This window comes from Macrosteles quadrilineatus, unplaced genomic scaffold (assembly GCF_028750875.1).
Source record: "Macrosteles quadrilineatus isolate MER2022 unplaced genomic scaffold, UCM_ALF_1.0 Scaffold_6__1_contigs__length_79288215, whole genome shotgun sequence".
Classification (NCBI taxonomy): Eukaryota; Metazoa; Arthropoda; class Insecta; order Hemiptera; family Cicadellidae; genus Macrosteles; species Macrosteles quadrilineatus.
In genome coordinates this window covers 3,590,600-3,611,728 of record NW_026542599.1, presented here as the reverse complement: position 1 = coordinate 3,611,728, position 21,129 = coordinate 3,590,600, and the positions used below count along the sequence as shown (strand labels likewise).

The 21,129-nt window shown below is 33.5% G+C and overlaps 2 protein-coding genes across 2 annotated transcripts in view; one reads left to right on the top strand and one right to left on the bottom strand.

The window, feature by feature from the left end:
* Positions 1–21,129, bottom strand: part of LOC128996176 (neurotrimin-like) — a 356,524-nt gene that overhangs the window by 330,324 nt on the left and 5,071 nt on the right. The gene's annotated exons all lie outside the window — the stretch shown is intronic.
* On the top strand, positions 9,180–20,902 carry LOC128996178 (uncharacterized). The gene is made up of 2 exons (XM_054421317.1): positions 9,180–9,602; positions 20,051–20,902. Exon 1 carries the CDS (start codon positions 9,205–9,207, stop codon positions 9,586–9,588), a length of 384 nt encoding a protein of 127 aa, XP_054277292.1. The 5' UTR covers positions 9,180–9,204; the 3' UTR covers positions 9,589–9,602; positions 20,051–20,902.

The following is a 21,129-nucleotide window of genomic DNA, read 5'->3' as shown; positions in this document are numbered from 1 at the left end:
GGATGGGTGTAGAATGGTGTGAGATGATCTGTGTAGCGTTGTTACTGACTAAGATCAGCTGTTTCATTAGCCAGGATCATTTATTTAAAGCCCAATGATCAGGAACAGCTGGGTCCAGTTTCAAAAATTTCAACCCGAATAAAGTGTGCAGTAGTGAGGTTGAGGCAGTGTTTTAACTATTTTTAACCAGTGTGAAAAGTAACTTTAAATTACATGCCTACCTTAGGGCTATGCCTCATAGATCTATACTGTAAAGCAATTCCTTTCATCGTTACATATAAAATATGGACTAACACGATCGGGTGACATTTAATTGCGAAGCATTCGTTTTGGCTTTGAAACTGTCAGATATTGTATTTGAGAAGGTTTATATGTATTCCTAAACAGTTATAGTTTTGCCAGCATATCTGGAAAAATGCACACTAAATATGCAAACCAACTCCTGTTCTGAATATAAGGTTTTAACTTACTACAAGATTCCCGTACGTAGAACGGACAAACAGCTAGTCTATATATATAATACACTAAGCCGATTTTTGTAAACAGAACTCTTCCATCATTTTTGGACCGATTTTAATGATTAAAGTGTCAAAAAATGGCCCTAATCTGTAGTTTTGCAAAGTGTTTTCATTTTCTGAAATCTTCATTAGTTTTGGCAGGATCTTCCATCAAAGTTGAGTTTTCTCCCATAAGATTAACATGGGGGCATCTAAATATTTAATTGGAAAATTTGTCTCCACTAATTTGAGAGAACGGCTGGGCATAGAAACTTAGTAGAGGTGTCCAAAGAAAGGTCTTGGTCTGTAGATGATTTATAAAAAGAAAAACGAAGTAAATTCCCTTATGGAGCTACAGTGTATGGCCATGGTGTTATGGCTACAGTGTAGCCGCAAACCTGAGCCCGTCCAGCCGTGCGCACGGTGTTATAATCACAGTATTTGTTATCCAAATGTTTCGGACGTGTCGTGTATGTGTGATAAATGTAAAATGTGTTTGGACTATTTATTTAATACATCGACGCTGTTGCTACAAAGCAACATAGAAACAATTCAACCTAGTCACAGTGGAGCTGAGGATGACCTGATGGTTGAAACGCGTACTCCACAGAAATTTATGGGTTGATGACGTAAGTTATTTAATCATTGGAAAAATATTCGATAGTTAATAAGGCTGAGACAACTAACTGACATCCTCCATGTCAAGGAATTCCAGCTTTAACAGTAATCCCACAACCAATTTGCCAAACCTATGATAGAGGGTTATTCATTGGCACAGAAGTACGATATGAACTGACAAACTTACACTGTAACGGATATACCCCCCTTTGAAGTTAGAACGTGTCTTCCCAACAATGCTAAATGCTCAAAATATGTATAATTTCACTCAATGTATAACAGTTAACTGAATTAGTGTAAGCCTTGAAAGTAGATTTAATGTCAACATTTAAAAGATTCTAACACTATTACGAGGCTATAACAGTTTCCCATGTTATTCATAATAAGCTTGGAAGTGATTTACATATGTGTTTGTTTCATAACCATTTAGAAACTTGATAGAGACTTAAAACTTAAACCCCTGGAAACTACGACCTGGGTTTTTACGCTCACCTAGGCCCCCAATAATAAAATAAAAAGTCAATTTAAATTAACCTCTTACTTACATTCAATATCAAGGGAGTTAAAAGCGCTTTGCCGATTAACGTTTTCGCAACTTTGCGCCCCCACCCTTAACTTGTCGACCACCCCTGGAGGTGACGACATGGGTTTTTACACTCATCTAAGCCCCCATTACCAAAATCAAAAATAAAAATCTCTGACTCTTTTCATATACATGCGAGGTACTAGCAGCACCTCGCCTAAACCATTCCCGATCAACTTTTGTAAGCACATCCAAGTGTGATTAAAAACGTTGTGCCTTACTTAACCGGTTTAATTAATCACAAGTGCAACGATTGTTCTTGAGTTTTTATAACGGGGGAAAAGACCACGAATCATTGTTGTATAGTGCTGGGAAACTTATATTTTTTTAATACTCGTCACCAATAGCTTCCAAAAAAGGTTTCCACTCATTGACATTGACGGCGCTTCAAGGACAGTGGGTGATCGTGGATGATGCTGCGATCTTGGAAGATCTTTCTGATTTCGCTGTGATTGTAACAGAGGGTTAACTTACAGAAGTAGCTAAACTTGCTTTTCCAATGTGTCCCTTTTGGTTTCTACTTACTTCTTTGTGCTGTAATCGCTGGACCATACCGCAAATCTTGGCCCATAGCCCATCTCCTGGGTAGGCCCTACGTAGGCCTAATTATTCACAACCACATTTCGACAATGATATCGGTACTTTTCCCTATAATACATGGCCTTCCCACGTAGGAAGTAAAACTACAAACGTACAAAACCCTAGATTTGTTTTTGTCACATTTCCTCCGAATGTTTTCTAGAAATACCGATCATAGTTTAGAGATTACGTAACATTTTAAATAAGAAACCTTTGTTTGGATAAAGGTGGTTTCTTCAAACTTTCATTAATATATGAACATCAAAAGTTGCTTACAAATAATACTATTAATGGAAAATAGCTTTGATTTTCGAAAACTTAAAAAATCCAAAACCAAGGGAGATTAATAACTTCGGTACTGATACCACATCAAGTGAAAGATTTTTGAGCAAACCATCATAAATTTTGAAAGCTTTAGGTTGTTAACGTTTCATTGGTTTTTGGCCTGTGTATTTAGGCCTATATATTTGCCAATGGATTAACACCTATTTACACCATTAACACGGATTAACACCAGTTTGATTACAAGGACAGTTTGAATTGGTCGTAAGTACTATAGTTATTTTCTTAACTGTACACGTTGGTTTTTGGTACTGATACTTTTCCTTAGAACCGGTGGTAGAAGCAAGAATCATTTTTACGTACACACACATCACTAAAGTGTAGTTATCGTTAGTGCTGCAACTTATTTCTTATTAAATTTAATTGATGTTTTACAGTATGATATTTGCGTTTTCTGTCTGGTATCCAAAATATTAGTTAATGCTGTGAAAATGATAAAACATCAGTGAACGATTTTTTTTAGCAAACCATCATGAATTTTTAAAGCTTTGCGTTGTTAACGTAGGCCTATCAATGTTTTGTGGACTGAGTATTTATTTACTTATTTATATATTTGCTAACGGATTTATACAAATTTTACTGATTGATCAGGCCTTAATAAGATTATCATAAAATTTGATGACTCTATCAAAACTTTCAAATAATTATTTTGTTTGTAATTTGCTTTGGTTAAATCGTAGCAAATCCCCAAATTCAATTATGTATTTGTGTGTGTATGTATATTGCATTAATGTCCTTATTTCTAAGTGTCTCGTGGAAAAGACAAGAGCAACTTTGTTAATGAAAATTTCAACCCGAATAAAGTGTGCAGTAGTGAAGTTTAGGTAGTATCTAACTACTTTTAACCAGTGTTGGGCTATGCCTCATATGAAATATGGACTAACACGATTGGGTGACATTTAATTTCGAAACATTCATTTTGGCTCGAAACTGTCAGATATTGTATTTGCGAAGGTTTATATGTCTTCCCATACAGTAATAGTTTTGCCAGCATATCTGAAAAAATGCACTCGGCCTGGCGCACACGGTCGATTTTTGATCGGCCGATTAAAAAATCGGCCAAAAAATAAATCGCCATTGATTTATGTCTAGGCGCACACGTGGCGATTTTTTAGTCCAGAAATGGATTTTTTGAGTGAGTTGTTTAAGCTATCCTAAAATGGACTTTGTTGAATTAACCTGTGTTTGTAAACTTCTAATTAGAAAAAAAGACAACTTAAATATTGGGTTCATCCAATAGTAAGTCAGAGACTTTTAAATCGACAGTTTTATATACTATACACTTCACGTGATGACAGTAAAAACTTCTTTACTATAAAATGTCTATTTAATGTTTCAGTTTGTATTATAACAGCTGTGGCTTTTTTAGCAAAGAAAACAACACAACTCACACTGAAGTTCACTGACTCCTGTGGAGAACAACAAGCGACTGGCCGATTTTTAGTCGACCGTGAGCGCGGACTGATAACAAGAACCTGTACGTTACAGATTTTCGGGTGACAATCGCCTTGCCTACGAATCTGAGGCAAAACCCAGATTTTAAAATCGGCGTAATTCTCGATCGCCTGTGTGCACGCTTCCATTCAAATACGAGTACATGATGCACAGATCGGCCGATGAAATAGTCGCCTCAAAATAATCGCTCGTGTGCGCCTAGCCTTATGCAAACAAACTCCTGTTCTGAATATAAGAAGGTTCAAACCTACTACAAGATTCCCGTACGTAGGACGGGCACACAGCTAGTTGCAAATAATATCAACAAAAGCAAACAAAGACGAACAACAAACTGTTTTTTTTTTTTTTTTACACAAAAGATATGTTCTACTGTACTGAGATATCTACCCTGACACATAGATAATTTCAATTTGATTCCGAGTTTGTTTAAATATTACAATTATTTGTTTTACTTTTGAGCGTTTTAGGGGCTTATGTCAAAGCCATTTGTCATTTCATATTCGTTCCACTACATCACGTCATAATTTACGACCTGCTTATGAAGTACACACATCCTTTAATTTTATGAGAATGTTGTATTGAGGCTTTTGACAAGGTAAAAGGCCCTGAACACTCCTACTTAGGCTCTTTAAGACAACAGTTTACCTTTCAAAATTGTCCGTAGACGCTAGCTCAGTAGGCCTGGGACCCGTGTTGTCTTACCAGATGGTGTAGAGAACCTGATAGCGTATCAGTCACGCACATTCTCAACAGCTGAGAGAAGCTATTTACAAATTATAGAAAAGGAAGCTTACTCATTGTTGTGGCTTGCCCCTGAACTGGTAAGACAAATATAAGTACGAAAGTAAAGGTAACTAAACCACTATTATTTTATAAAAGGAAGCTCTTGCTTTAGCATTTGCAGTAAAAAAAAAATTCAATAACGTTTTTGTAGGGGAAAGCTTATTTTGGCTCTGATTGCAAACTACTTCGTAGTATTTTTGACTAAAAAGGCAATACCTATTTTTGATAGGGCTCGAGTGCAAAGATATGCGTTGTTCTTATAAGGTTATAAATTTAAAATCTATGCTTTTGCCCCTGAGCTGTGATGACAATTAAAAATAAATATTTACTTTCGTCTACAGCTCAAACTGTTGTAACTTGGGTTACGGCCGTTTCGGCATTATAACTCGGATTGAAAACGACGTAAATTCAAGTTATGGCCGTAACTCAAGTTACAACAGTTTGAGCTGTAGACAAAGGTAAATACCTATTTTTTATTAAGAATTTAACATTGAAATAATTTCTTGTACCTTATTGAACATAACAGACCAGGCCGTATCAAATATAAGGCGGGTTCCAACAGAAAAATCTAAAAAAAGTTTTCTCTATTTTGGCTTGTAAATCTGAAGTAGCTTTTGAGAAATCTTTCGGACCTTGTATTTGTGCAACCATGAAAAAATGATCTGTTAGAGCACGTTTTATAATAGCAGATTTAATGAAGTTATTATTTTTACAGTCGGTGAAAAAATGATCCAGATAGCCTTCTGTATCTTCTGTAACTCTGGTTGTCACATCGATACAACTAATAAAACCTGAACCATATAAAACATTCACGTAGTGGTGTGAGATATTGTTAGCTTTTTTTGGCAAAATTCAGCAATTAATGTCGCCAACCAGACGTTCGACCAGCCAGTGTTTCCTATACCCTATTAACCTAAGTAGGCTTCAAGGTCGTCGATAAATTGAAATACTGTAGATCACTAGACGGACTCCTGTACACCGATAACAGGGAAAGCCGCGCACCGCCAAATGTTACCTCTACTTTAACCATATACAAAAATAATTAAATATAGACTGTCAACCTTGCTGTAATTACTATGGTTACCATAGGTTCTGGCGCACACCGCTTGGAGCGCCGCGTAGTTACGTAGCGCGTACATACATGGTGCTCCCAGTGTTGTGTCTATGGTAACCGCAGCACAGCTGACGGTCTTTATTTAGTCCTTTTTGTCTATGCTTTAACACATGTTGCTCAAAACACTTACCAACCTTAATACCAAACAAAACATAATACCAACCTCCTCCATGCACGCAGAAAAATACTTTTTCACAAACAATCACACCATCATTACGATTTCTACTTTCTTTGTTCATAAACACGTTATAACCATCCATACTCACATTCCCACTTGATTCATCCACCCAAGACTCAGTTAAAGCAATTATATCAAATTGATATACATAACTATCTAAAATAATAATCAGCTCGTCTATATTTTTAGTATAACTTCAAATAATTAGGCTAAGAACCGTTTAACTATTTTTAAAATCTTCATTAAACTCGACTGAAAAAAAATTAAATGTTTATATGTCTTCAAATTATTTGTAGGCTAAATAGCCTGGCAAATAGTCGAAAAAATAATAAAAACTGTGGGTAACAAAAGGTCATATATTAAATGGACATAATTCAAATTATTGATTGATTAATTCAAAATATGTTACGTTGACCATATAATACTTAGGCGAAAGACGCGCCGACCTTATGTCACACAAGTTTCGTCGTATCTGTCACGTAATACACCGATTTCTATATAACTAATAATAATAAAGACATACAATAATAACAATAGAGATGTATAACCTTTACTCGTGTATTCAGAATGGTATATGGCTACGGAAAAAGAGCCGTTACCGTTCACAATTTTAACTTTTGCTAAGATTTTCTATTTTTATATTTTTACAGTTTATTTCAATGTTTTTTTTTTAATTAAAAGTACTAGAGGAGACCCGTCAAAATTGACGTTAATGTTTCAATTAAAATAGTTTTAACTATCAATCAATGATAAATAGCTTTGTTTTGTTGGCCATGCTTCTGCAGCGTGCTTTAGATACATTCGATCATAATAGTCAACCACTAAAATGAAAGCTGGTATTTAACTAAACGTTTTTGATAAAAAAAATATAGTATAACGTGATTAGAATTGAGCAAATATGTCTAAAATTAAACTCCATATTCGAGAACTAAATAATTTTATGTTTTGTGATTCAGTACCGGTAATTCAACATCTTAAACTGTTTAGGATAAATTTATCACTTAAAAATTGCCGTTTTATCATAATTAATAAGTTAGACAAAACAAACAAAGCATATTAGCGTCTAAAAGATTTTAGGAGTTGGTATCACTGGGTAGTGTTAAGCCTGCAAGTAGTGATATGGTGAAAAACAATAAAATTGGAGTGAGGTAGTGATATACTGCAATCTGAGTGCTAGGTAGTGTTATCCCGGCTTCCAAGTGTTTGAAATGCAGGCATAACGCTACCAAACTTTGCTACCTCGCGGGGAGTAATATCCTGCAATCCAATGCGGTAGGTAGTGTTATCCTGCAGTATATAAAGATATATATATATATATATATATATATATATATACGTCCGTGAACGCGATAACTTGAGTAATTTTTGTCCGATTTTGATGAAATTTGGTTGAAAGGTGTAAAGCGGGATAAACTTGAATGAGTTCGCGAACCAGCACAATCGGACCATGGGAACGGGGCTTTACGGGGGGTTTTATGGGGTAAAAATTGGTTTTTCTCACTTTTGACCCTCAAAACACAAAATTTCCCTATTTCTCTTTAAACCTTTTTAAAGAGCTTAAAAAAACAAATAATTTAGTATATAAAAGTATTTTTGTTCGATTATTAGTAACGGAGAAAATTAAAAAAAATTTAAATTTAAAATTCCCATGTTATTCTTATGGAGAATATTGTCAAATGTTGTAGTTCGCTTGTTTATGGATATATTTTGATCAAACTTGGCAAATTTATTTATTTTGTACTAAGCTATCAATATTTCACTCAAAAACACACTTTATTAGTTTCCTTATAACATCAAACCTAGGTACTCGTTAAACCTAATGTTATTAAAATATATTTAACTGAAAATCAATTCAGACAAATGGAAATTCGCTTAGTCGGCAGGTTTGCTGCGGCGGAGGTATTTCACATTAGTATAGAGGAGGAAGACACGATTTTTATTTTATTTTGCTAAAAATGGGCATATCGTGTTTAAAAACAAATCTGTTTAGCATCAATAACACTACACAACATTAAACTATACTTAATAAAGATAAAGAATTATTTTACGATTGTTATGTCTCTTCAGTCACAGTCCGTTCGTCGTTGTAAGGATAATGTGTATGTTCAGTCATATAGTCCATGTACTATAAATTATTTCAAGGTAATATCAACCAAAAACGGTTGAACTAGACCCATTACCATACAAAGTGGATACACGATTCTAAAACTGTAATAAATGATGACATGACTTACTTGTATTAATCGAGGGATTTCTGCAGTAGAGAAACCTACATGAAGATAATTGCATTCCAATTACTGTAATTCCAATTTGAAACGCTTGAGTTGCGCTTTATTTTCCACTTACAGGTGCTAAATAACTTTCTCATGGTCAGTTTCGCACTGCTACTGTTTATTCCACGTTTGTTTGTAAACACAGTGTAGCCAAATGTATTACTAAGTCAGCTGTAAAACTGTATCACAATCAGTTTAGTGTGCCAAAACACTTGATACTACTTCGACAATGTTCGATAGATTGATTATCAAAAAGATTTATTATTTTTACTGAGCTTCTTCCCGATGTGTCTTTAGCAATATTTGCTACATTTTTAGGATATTTTGTATTTTTTTTTTTTTTCATTATGAACCAACTAGCTTGAGACGGTTAAGTAAAGTTTATATTTTCTTATCGTAGATGTTCATGCATTTTTTGAACATTCTTAAACTAAGATTTTTTATAGGTTTTCGTACTTTCTTGGGAGTAGCCTACATGAATGCATTTTTGTGATAATCACTTTATTTGTAACTAAATAATAAAAAAAATTTACCCTACTACATTTTGAAGGATTTTAAGTAAAACTCTTGATGATTTGAAGTAGAGTTGAAAATTAACTCTACCACCCTCTATGTCGTTCTCACTTCTGTGTCATCATATGTTATAATCGTATAACGTCACTATCACTCTCCTGTGACGTCACGCTACCCCCGTGACGTAGTGACGGCCTCGACGATCACTCGCCACATAAACTCTCTGTTATCGCGTGGACGCTCAGTCTCGCCGCTGCGCTCGCACCGACATGTTCCTCCGCTGTCTTCTGCTCTCCTCTGCCTGTCTCGTGGCTGCCCAGGGGCCCGAGGGGACGACCCATGACATGCTCTCTTCCTCGGACACCCCAGGGGTCCCTTCCTCCACGGACATCGAGGCCATCATGGACTACCAGACTCCTGAAGTGTTGGACGACTCTACAACTAACTTCGAGAATGTGACCATGACGGAGGAACCGAGCTCTTCTGAATCTCCAAGAAATGTTACTTCTGAATCTCCAAGAAATGTTACTTCTGAATCTCCGAGACGTAATGTTACATCCACGACCGAAGCACCTAGTCCAAGCAAGGGAGGCGTCGTGGGAGTGTGGTCGGCGACGAGTCTGGCTTTCTTGGCAGTCGCTGTGATGAGTTAGATGTCTGATAGTTTGTGAGTAAATTTATTATTTTATGACGTATATTTTCTAAATTACTAACTGCAAAGTATTAACACTCTACAAACCATATATGTATTTTATAGATGTGGCAATGATGTTGTAAGGCCTGCATACATATAAAGACGAATACGTAAATTTATGTGTACAGATATTGAGTACCTAATATAGTTTTCAACAAAATATAGAGCCAAAATTTTAAAATCACCTTTAACTGCTTACTATTTTCAATGCTGTCAAAAGTAATAAGCTCCATATACAGATAAAGATTTCTGTTTACTAAGTAATGAAATTGTATACGTTTTCTTTACCTAAAAATTCGTATTGATGTTAACTTTACTCAGATTTTATAAAGCTAAAGATATAATAATGACTACAGGTGTGTTACAGTTTTGAAATTGTACTTCTTTTGAAGATGTTTCCATGCTAATAATGGTCCGGAAACAGACTAAACATTATCAATTATTAACTTAATTTAAGATCCAATTCTGTTGATATGTAGTATAAACACTTTCAATATAACTTACATTATCTATATGTAACACATACTTTAATTTTCCCTATTCTATTTTAAAATCATGCTTAATGCACGTTGACACGGTACATCTCAAGCTCTACCTATTGTAATGCTAAGCTTAAGTGCAAATTATAATTTTCTTAGTCATTTTTGTCTTTTTTTAAAAAAGAGTTTTCAATAGTTTTGTTGTTTCAAAATTACTAGAAAATAAATTCTAATATGTGTCAACTACAGATATTTTTTTGATTTAATCTTAAAAATAATTTAAGCCTATTACAAAACTAAGCTTGACAAATTTGAGCTGATACGCATAAAGCCTTTTTTACAACAACGAAACTATTTCTCGTTGTCATTCAGAAATTCGATCCCATTCGACAATCATGCAAGGTCCGGGCCAGGTGACGAATCTGCTCTACAATAAAACAAAGTATAAGGCCCGATAGTTGGCACCATGGCGAGCCAGGGATGCCAACTGAAGATGCCAAAGAGTTGTTGTACCTCATCACTACCGGTGCCACAATTGCAGTTAGGCCTCTTTAATTGGAAGATTCTTGATTTTTGTACCATGTTTGATTTTTAATCGTAAACTTATTTGATTGTTTTGCTGGCGTTGGATTTGCCAACTTTCTAAGAAAGGTTTCAGCCTCGACTGTTTTGGTGAAGGTCCGATTTTTAAAATAGTGAAAGTGGTGACTATATAATTTTGGTTGCCGATAGGTTGAACTAAGGTTCGGATACTAAAATGTAGCAGTAATTACGGTTAGCCTAAGTCATTACTAACGCTACTGGAACTATGATAGATTCTCAAGAAATTGGTAAATATGGCACCTTTTTGTTGTTCAAAGTAGTTGTGAAAAAAATTATTTTACGATTGTAAAGTGGCAGGCGGTAGAAAATCTGCAATTTTATATGATAATAAGTGACATTTATAGAAAAACTATATTTTATTAGTGAGTGAGACTCGAAATTTACAGAATATTTTGTATACCTGTACATAAATAAGCCAATAACCTCGATATATTTTGCAAAAGGGATATATAATTAAGTAAAATGCTGATCGGTACAGTACACATTTAAACTATTAAAAAAATAAACGATTCGTGATTTCCCCCTAAATATCGTTTGGTGGGAATAACTGTTTAGTTAATCTCAATTATCTTATTTGCTGAGATATAATTATATACTATAAAATCATAAATGCTATATTTTAGGTTAAAAATAAGTAAACCCAATTTCCACCCATAAAACCCGTCCCCATAGTCCGAACGACGTTCGCAAACTCGTTCGAATGAACGTAGTGTTACATGTTTGTACTAAATTTCATTTAAATCGTACTAACGGACACATACAGGATATACAGAGAGGCTGGAAAGTAAATTGCACCCCCTTAACTTTTAAACTGTTTGATATGTTTGAAATCAGTTTAGGGCAACCTTTTTAGATATGAAGGGCCTACGATAATGATGGTTAATTTTGAAAATTTTGCCCTAGGGCAGTAGTGGTAGGGGGTAGAGCAAAATTTTCAAAAATGAAGTATGGTCGAGTTTGGTATTATTTTACAGGTCTTGACAAAACTAAACAATTAGCATGAGGAAAATTGGAATCGGACCACCAATTAGATGGACCACGATTTAGATGAAATTTAGTACAAAATATCAGTTAAAAATTACGTTTTATAACCATTGTATTAATAATTATTACCTGCCATTTTGTTATTAGTTGTCCGATTTCTATTTTCATTATGTTATTTGTTTAGTTTTGTCAAGACATATAAAATTATACCAAACTCGACAATACTTGCTATTTGGACATTTTCAGCTACCCAATTTGAACCAATTTGAACGGCTGGTGTTTTTCAGCGCTACCTGCAGTAATAGCTTATTCCATACAAATAAATTCGTTAAAATCAGTTTTAGTTTTAAAATAAGTCCTTTTAAGGACCATGGATGATTTTTTTAGAACTTTCCAAAGGTTCCTATAACTTCATTTTCCTATGTCCCTCAATCTATACGCTTGCTAGTCAATATAAATACATTTGAAGTGAAACTGCAATTTTATAAAAAGTAAAATTGAAGGTTGCAGTTTTGGATTTGACATATGACCTCCTATGGTTCAATGATCAGAATGGGTGTCCCGGACACTTTCCAAAGGTTCCTTCTACTTCATTTTCCTACGTCTCAACCTACTCCATGTTAGAGGCTCGGTTTCGCAGTCGCTCCTCAATGACAGCAATCACCTTTCGTTACCACTCGCTCGCTAAGTAGAGCATAATTAGGCTCTGTGATAACAAAAAATAACTACCTCGTTAGTCTCTTATGTAAACTTACAATGCGTCATGCAAGCCACGTACAATTATCAGTCTTTTAAAATAATTTATTCTTGAAGCAAAATGACGTACAAATATTCCTTACAAATTTTCCTTACAAATATTTTCTTGTGTTTTTTTTAAATAGCGGAACTTTGGAGTATTCCCTTTTTACTTGACAGAAAATGTGATACCAGACATATTCCTTTTGTTGCAAATCCTTTTTATTCTATCATTTCAAAACATTTTGATTTGTTGTGGAGGTAACTGTCATTCCTTGTTAATGTGTGGGTATAAGATGATGCAATTATTGTTGTTTACAAGTATTATTTTTCAAATATTAAAATATATTTTAACGTTAAAATTAAATATCGCCTCGTAGTATTTCACTTACTTAGGTATGCATTTAAATTGGTTTGTATCAAATGTTTATTCGGTTACTATGAATAGTTGTATATTTACCATGGCAAGCAATTAATTTTATATTAATGTACATCAAATGAGGACCAAAATAGTTTTAAACATGTATGTAGGCCTACCACATGTATGTATGTACATGTATGTAACATGTATGTAGCTACTTCTTATAGCTTAATATGGTCTACTTTACACCAACAAAATGCTATGCAGTTGCACTATGGTGGTTATATTGCAAGAACCCACTTCCTTTTCCGTCGTCAAAGGAGACCAATTGGAACCATCCACACAGCCTTCTCTACAGACATACTTGTCGAATAGTGTTTTTTATAATCGAAATTGAATATTTTACTTTCTTATATTCTAGAGGCACTTGTTTTATAAAGTAAAATTCCTCCCATTTGACACTATAACAATCCTTCATATTTGCTTCGAAATAACTACAATCTGAAATCCTTTGATTAAAGTTTATTATTAGCGATGGTTATTTGTGTTGACATTTCTATAGTTTTCATTTTTTCATTGTTATACCACCTGAGAATACCAGTACATTCTACTACCTACATTCATCATACATCGGATGGCTACTGAGCAATATTTTTTGTTCAACTCTCATTACAAAAAAAAAAAAAAAACTTCTCAGTTGGTATTAGTCCTAACTAAGGCAATGTCACAATGTTTTCGTGTTATATGGCATCGAATATTTAAAAGATCCGCCATATTAGAACGGTTTTAGGGATTTTATTCAAATTTTGCACAAGGATAGTGGCTAATAAGGTTAACAACTTTGCAGAATTTCAACGCTGTAGACCAAACCGTCAATGAGTAATGAATGTAATTTTAAAGACGTATACAGACAGATATACTGAAAACGGAAGGAGATTGGACACAACAATATTATATTATAGTTTTGTTTCTTTTAAAATGTTGAATAACGTGTCAAAGTGTTTACATATGGCTGCAAAGATCCCAGAATAAAATCCCAGTGATATCCTATTAAACAATGATAAACACATTCTCGTTTTAGTTTCAACAGCAAACGTTTGCGACTGTATTTGTATATTGGAATCAATTTCCTCATTTGTTAACTGGATTCTTGACCTTGTGCTAAGCCGTGGACATTGTACTATGAATCATATTTACAACTCCAACTATCGTTCTACAATCAGCAGCAGTGATAACAGTGTTGATGTTGTTGCAATTAGAAGCAATATTGGCATAATGGGGCAGTGAGTAATGCCCTAATTGTTATCCTAAGTGATAACCAGTGGAGTACACTTTAATTGGGCAGGACTACTGTGAGTCCATTACGTCTTGGCAATTTAAACATAATTACTGAAGGGATAGTAATAATCATTTCGTAACTTATTCATACTAAAACGCACAAAAATTTACAAATAAAACTGAAGAACTTCAATTTTGGAGTTTGAGTCATGCAATGATTGAAAGAGAGTAGGTTATTTTGTTTGTATGAAAGAGAGTAGGTTATTTGTTTGTTTGAAAGAGAGTAGGTTTTTTGTTTGTTTGAAAGAGAGTAGGTTATTTGTTTGTTTGAAAGAGAGTAGGTTATTAGTTTGTTTAAAAGAGAGTAGATTATTTGGTTTGAAAGAGAGTAGGCTACTTGTTTGTACTGCAAATCTAGTATTTAATTGAATTAACCAATGGTGGTCAACCTCGACAATGAATTATTAATGTATGTGCAAGAACTTTGGTTTAAGAGCATTGAATAATATAAAGCTCTGAATAAAAAAATTTTTTTATTCGTAATTTAATTTGTTTTATTGTTGTCTTTTCTGGAAAGAAAATTTATTTGGAAATATAAATATCGCCTAGAATAAATAACAGTTTGTATTTAACGCTTAAGTCCGATTAATTCTACACATTATTTTAAAATTTATAAATATTAGATTTTACTTTATCATATGAAATGAAATGAAATGAAATGAAAAATGAAATGAAAAATCCTTTATTTGTTCAGGCAAAGTTAGGGCCACATGGCCCTTTCTTACACTTAACCTGACATTAAAAATATAACATAAATAATGTAACATAGGGATAACTTAATCTAATTAAACATAAAATATTTAACAATTCAAGTACCTACATATCTAAAAAAAAACATAAAAATTTAACAAATAGAAAAACACATTCACACACTCTCGCATACACGCATCAGCAAACGCGCAAGGTAACAGTAGCCCTAGGACACGCCAGCCGAGACCATCTTCTCAAAATAGAGCTTTTTCAGTGCCGCCACAAACTGGGAACGTTTTTCAAGGGTCTTAATGTGTAGGGGTAGTATATGATGTTTCCATTCATTTAAAAATGTATCCAAAGATTTTGTTTAGAGGATATTTACGTTGTTTACCATATATATATATATTAATAGTAAATTACCGGTGGCATATTTAAGTAAGATTATTCATTACGCTATGAATCGGTTAGTTTTCTAGTGAACAATCAAGACACAGCCCAGCTATAACTAAACCCACTTAATAGATGTTTATAGAATACTAGCTGGCCCGACAGACGTCGTCCTGTCCTAATGTGGTTTTATGTCAAATGCTCGTTCATTTTCATGATGAACTCGTTCGCATGGCTCAATCACGTCCTGGTTGAAGTTCGTTCGCTATGCTCACTCACCTTTAGGTTGGAGCTCGTTCGCTACGCTCACTCACCTTTAGGTTGGAGCTCTTTCGCTGCGCTCACTTGCCTTCAGGTTAGTTCGTTCGCTGCGCTCACTTGCCTTCAGGTTAGTTCGTTCGCTGCGCTCACTTGCCTTCAGGTTAGTTCGTTCGCTGCGCTCACTTGCCTTCAGGTTAGTTCGTTCGCTACGCTAACTCACCTCCAGGTTGAAGTTCGTTCGCTACGCTCACTCACCTTTCATAAATAAATAAAAAATTACAGTGCTGCACCTTGTTGGTAAACCTATTAACTTTTTAATGCTATTTAACATCACAGAATCAAATAGTTTGTTTGAACCAGCTGTTAAGATTCTTTAATTTCATTTAAATATGAGTACTCATAAGGTTAACATGGGAAACTCCAGAGCCACTGGGGCGAAGCCCTTTTGACGGATCTGCACCAAACTTCACACAAACCATCCTTGAATAATGATAAATAATGCCTGCAAGTTGTATTACAATCTGTCGAGCGGTTTCGGAGTCCATAAAGGACAAACATACAAACATACTTTGGATTTTATATATATAGATAAAACAATTCTGCCTGTTTTTCTCAAGGTACACCCTCCTAGCCTTGCATAGTTCTCATTATATGCTTCTTTTTCACCTCTTAAGTCTTGAACTCTCTTTGTATCTGGTCATACAAAATGTATAGATATATTTAAATAAAATCAATGTATATTTTTGTGGACAGCTACAATAGTACACTGTTGGCGTACTTAAAATAAACCTCTTAAAACCGGCTTGATTGAAATTTAAGTCGTCTGTTAAATCAACTAATCTTAATTTTAAGAAAGTCGTGAGTCTTGGATCGTTTTAGGCCTTGTAAATAAAAATACTGATAGACAAAAACAATACATAAACATGATAAAAAATCAAAGAATAAACATATAAAAATGAGAACAGCTGGGTAGCATGGGTTTCAAAAGGTCGCCAAGACGGTAAATTTTGATGGTTCGTAGCTAACAGTTGCCATGATTGGGCTTTAATGAATGGTTCTGGCGTAAAAAGTGATAGTCTTAGCCAATAACAACGCTAAACAAGACATACCTTCTATTCTACACTCTCTATTTTGTTGTGTTTAAATACACATACTGACGTCATCGCCTTGATTAATAATACATACCTACAGCTGCTGCTTATTCATAGTTAAGCGTTATGACACCTGTAACCAACTGAGCTAAGCGAAGTCCATTATTACGGTGTCCGAATTATTGAGGGCTTACAGTAATGTCCTCATTGGGTTAGATCGCTAGTGTTTTTCCTCTGAATCTAAAAAAAAAAAACATCTTGATATAACTCCGCTGCAGCTAACCTGCAGACCTAGTAACTTCATTTCTGTTGTTTTTTGCCTCCTGATCACAAATTTAAATTAATCTAGAGGTTAAAATACCTTTAATCCGTCAAAGTGATCCGTCAAAGTGACTGTAGCCGCTCATCGGTGACGTCTGATCACTTTGACGGATTAAAGGTATTTTAACCTCTAGATTAGACCTAGTAAATTTCCATTTGCCTGATTGGATTTTCACAAAAAAGTTTCCTTACAAATGTAAGATTTATTATATTTTTTAAATTCAATTAAAGAGTAATTTAAGTTTGCTGCTACAGGGAATGCAATGAAATGTAATTTTATTAAAAGTTAATAGATCAGTATATAACTAATAAATTTTCCTAATGTGATCAAAATGTATCTTTAAACAAGCAACCTACAATCGTTTACTGAATCTTAATAAAAATAACTCTCAAGTTATTGACAGTTTTTCTAACCTGTTCCACTAATTTTCCACAAATTTATTTGTTTTCGCTCTACAAAATTGTTTGGAAATGAATAAAAAGTTTTACGTTTTTAGGGTAAAGAATGGGAAAATACCATTATAACTCATGAACCCACATTTTCGCAAAACATTAATCTCATCATAAAACCCCGATCCATTAGTCCGTTCAACTTGCTTGAATAAACGTAGGTTTACACGTTTGCACCAAATTTCGTTAAAAATTGATAGATTAAGCCTAATCTCATCAACAACTTGAGTTATCGTGTCACGGAAAATGTCCTGAGGCTAGGTCCTACCATGAGACCCACAATAGCGCATTCAAAATATGTGGGAAATTCGCTAAAAGAGGAAACATTTCTTGTCAATTTGAAAAAAAATGTATACAACATGTTTGAGAACAACAATTTTAAACTGGTACAAACACATCCTTGTATTCACTTATAATCTTTGTGAGTTTTGCGCTCACCGATCCGCGCTAAGTGCAAAAACGTGCTTTTTCACAACCCTGCCTTATCACACAGCCACACTCGGCTTCATTATGAAAAACTTGTTTGCATCTTCTTCTTCTACTTCTTCAAAGTTTAACGCGGGAACCTACCATCCAGCATGCAAACAACGTAAAGTTAAGTGGTTCCATACAGGTTTCAGGTTTGTACAGCTTGATATCGTCGAGTGGTTTCATACTCGGTGGAAATTGGGTAAACACTAAACATAAACAGATAGTGGTTGTAACATTTTAGGTATAAGGTGACATAATATTGTTTAGAGTATTTGTCACTTTTTCATTTTATATCCGTGTTAAATTTATTCATTTAATTTCTCATAGGGGACTGAATGTATTTTTTCAATTTTTCTTTGCTTTTATTATTACAAGTGTCAATCCCAATTTCTTTTAATTCCCGTAATATATTCGTAATGATGTTATTGATATTGAAAATGTTCAACTGGTCACGATAAAAGTAAAATTTTAAGAGGTTCCCTTATTGCTAATTTATTTGATTACGTTTTTAGTATTCCTTTTATTTTCAAATTCGACTATGAAAATCCATGCAATAGGTTGATTCGGAAAACCTCAGTTACCTATATTAAGGTGATGAATTTTTTTTTGGATTTGAAAAACTCAGTCAAACTACCATAAAATTAAGAAATTGTTGTACCTCATTAGTATACTCCATAAGGAGAAGTTGAGAATTTTAGATTTACAGTTTTATCTTTTCTATTTTATCCGTAACAACAGTTTAGCGTATAATAATTCTTGATTTAATAAATTGTATGTTTCCTAAGCTCCAAAAAATTATTAAGAAACAAATAATCGGTAAATTTAGTGTTTTATGGTAAAAAATGGAAAACCTTAAATTTCACTCCGTTAGGTTTTACATATATCCATAAAAACGGGTTCCCATTGTCCAATCATACCGGTTCAAAGTTGTTAGAAAAACGTGGGTTTACATGTTTGTACCAAATGTAATTAAAATCTTATGGGTTTTGCACGAGTTTTCGTGCTAACGGACATATATTTGAAAGGATGGTTTTTTTCACCTCTGGACATCAAACAAAAAAATTCGGTCCCGGGTGTATGTCTCACCATAAGACCTTAAACCCTATATCAGAAATTTGCTTAAACACAAAAATAAATTACAACGTCAATATATCCAACACTAACACATGCATAGATGTAATAATTGTAATCGGGTGAAAAAAAACAAATATGATAAAATCGAAATTTGAACCAGTATGATTTATTCATATCATGAGGATAACTTGGCGTCAGTCATATTATACATTGGACAGTATACTATCTCCTTAACATGTGTATGTCAATGCTGCCAACCTTGTATAAAGCCTTGGCGTACAGACGATAATGTTAACAATATACAATATATCGTTTTGTCCTCCAACTACACCTTACCCGTCAATACGGCTTCGGATTTGATTATTTTCACTTCCTTAAACAGAATTACATATTTTAAAAGTAAAAATAATGAAAATTAAGATTAAATTTTTAAAGCTTTGTGTAGGCTAATAATTGTTGTGAATATAATGAACTTATATTGGTTGTCACTACTCACTGAGGTATTTTGTGTAGTTTTGTCTAGTAGCTTAATACCTAATTGTAATACACATCCCGTCTTAAAATCGTATTAAAGCTCAGGACAAATCAACACGGGGCGTTTTCAACCTATACAATTTAATATAATACAAGAGTTTCAATATTATTGAAGACATACATATGTGTTACATTGTTAGGAACCTGTAATGGAAAATTCATTAAAATAAATTTAGTAAAACGATGCCAATGAAAATCAACTTAGTTCTCAATAGTCATCATATTTTCATAATATAGTCAACTAATATACTATATGACGACACAGCCTATACACGAAATGTGCTATTTTAATATGAATGTAAAGTAACTATTGCATAACAACTAGTAGTCTTTGTAATTTGTAAGTTTAATTATTCTTCAATATCCGTTGATCAGTACATGCATATATACGTATATAACATTATAATGTACGTGTGTGTTTTTGTGAACTTAATTCCTAATACAAAACTACTATATTTTTGCAATTGCAAACTGAATCTAGATCATGCACTAAAGTACTTGTGCTAACGTTATGCGATTTAAAATATACATTTGGATGTTTTCATTGAGAGGAAAACAATAAACCCATTGTCAGATGTGATATTATTGCATTATAAATTCCATAATAATGTGAATAACAATGTTAATTGTGTGTTTCAGGTAAGGATTTGATCTGAAGACTCTGGGTGTGAAAGTGAAAACTTACGAACATTTGAAGGCAATCCGTAAGATTTTGCTAAGGACAAACTCTTTTAACCAATTAAAAATTATACACAAAATATAGTGTGTTCAAAATTGTAACTCAGCAAACTATGAAATGTGTCACAATTCAGTTTCAAAAATGTTGTTAACAATCATAGAACATTATACAATGTGTTATATCTTTCAGGATTATATTAGGACATTATTTTCGATACAATCGTTTAACTTAATTGTACAATCCAATGAGAAACAAGTTTCGATGTTAATAACATTTAATAACATATTATCTTTATTTTAAAATAATGATTTTTATTAAAATTTATCCTCGTAAGGGAAAAAATAACTAAACGAATATGTTGTCTATTCGAATCGATTAATATAATTTTACTTTTATTTTTATATTTTTGTGTATTTGTTTCCTGAAAGAGTGCCTTATCGTGAAACCCAAAATTCTTATCAGTTTTAATAGCGTATAGTAGTTTTTTCTCATATTCCACAAGAGTCAATTTATTTTTAAGAGTATCTTTTAGATATGGACATTTAATCAGTGTAAGACATACATTTTCAATGTTCACCAAACCTTACCTTAATCAACACATTCATTTCCATGTGTAAATAAATAAGCTATTGTTGTACCCAAAGCTAGAATTTAAGTTTTCATAGGCTAGTCACTAATTTAAGAGTAATTTGTCATCGCTGAATTTCTAGATCGTTAATATTATCAGCTGCAAATGCAAGTAATGACGTCTAGATATAGTGATAGTAATTTCATATCTTGTACATCATTAAATAAACATTTAGTTCAGTTTATCTGGCTTCGTTTGTTTACACTAAGATCCCTGTAATCACATAACAAAGAGTAAACAGCTTTTGTATGTCTATTATTTACTGTGTGCTATAAAACTATGCAAACACATAATTTATCAGATGTTTACAAAATATAATGCTTATAAATTTTATAGCTTTCATATATTAATAGCTTTTAATATATTTTCTGTTTAATTTTGATCGTGTGAAACGTTTTTTTTCGATGCATT

Bases quoted from the DNA above. Each gene is read 5' to 3' on its own strand.
- LOC128996178 (XM_054421317.1), top strand. From the start codon at position 9,205: ATGTTCCTCCGCTGTCTTCTGCTCTCCTCTGCCTGTCTCGTGGCTGCC.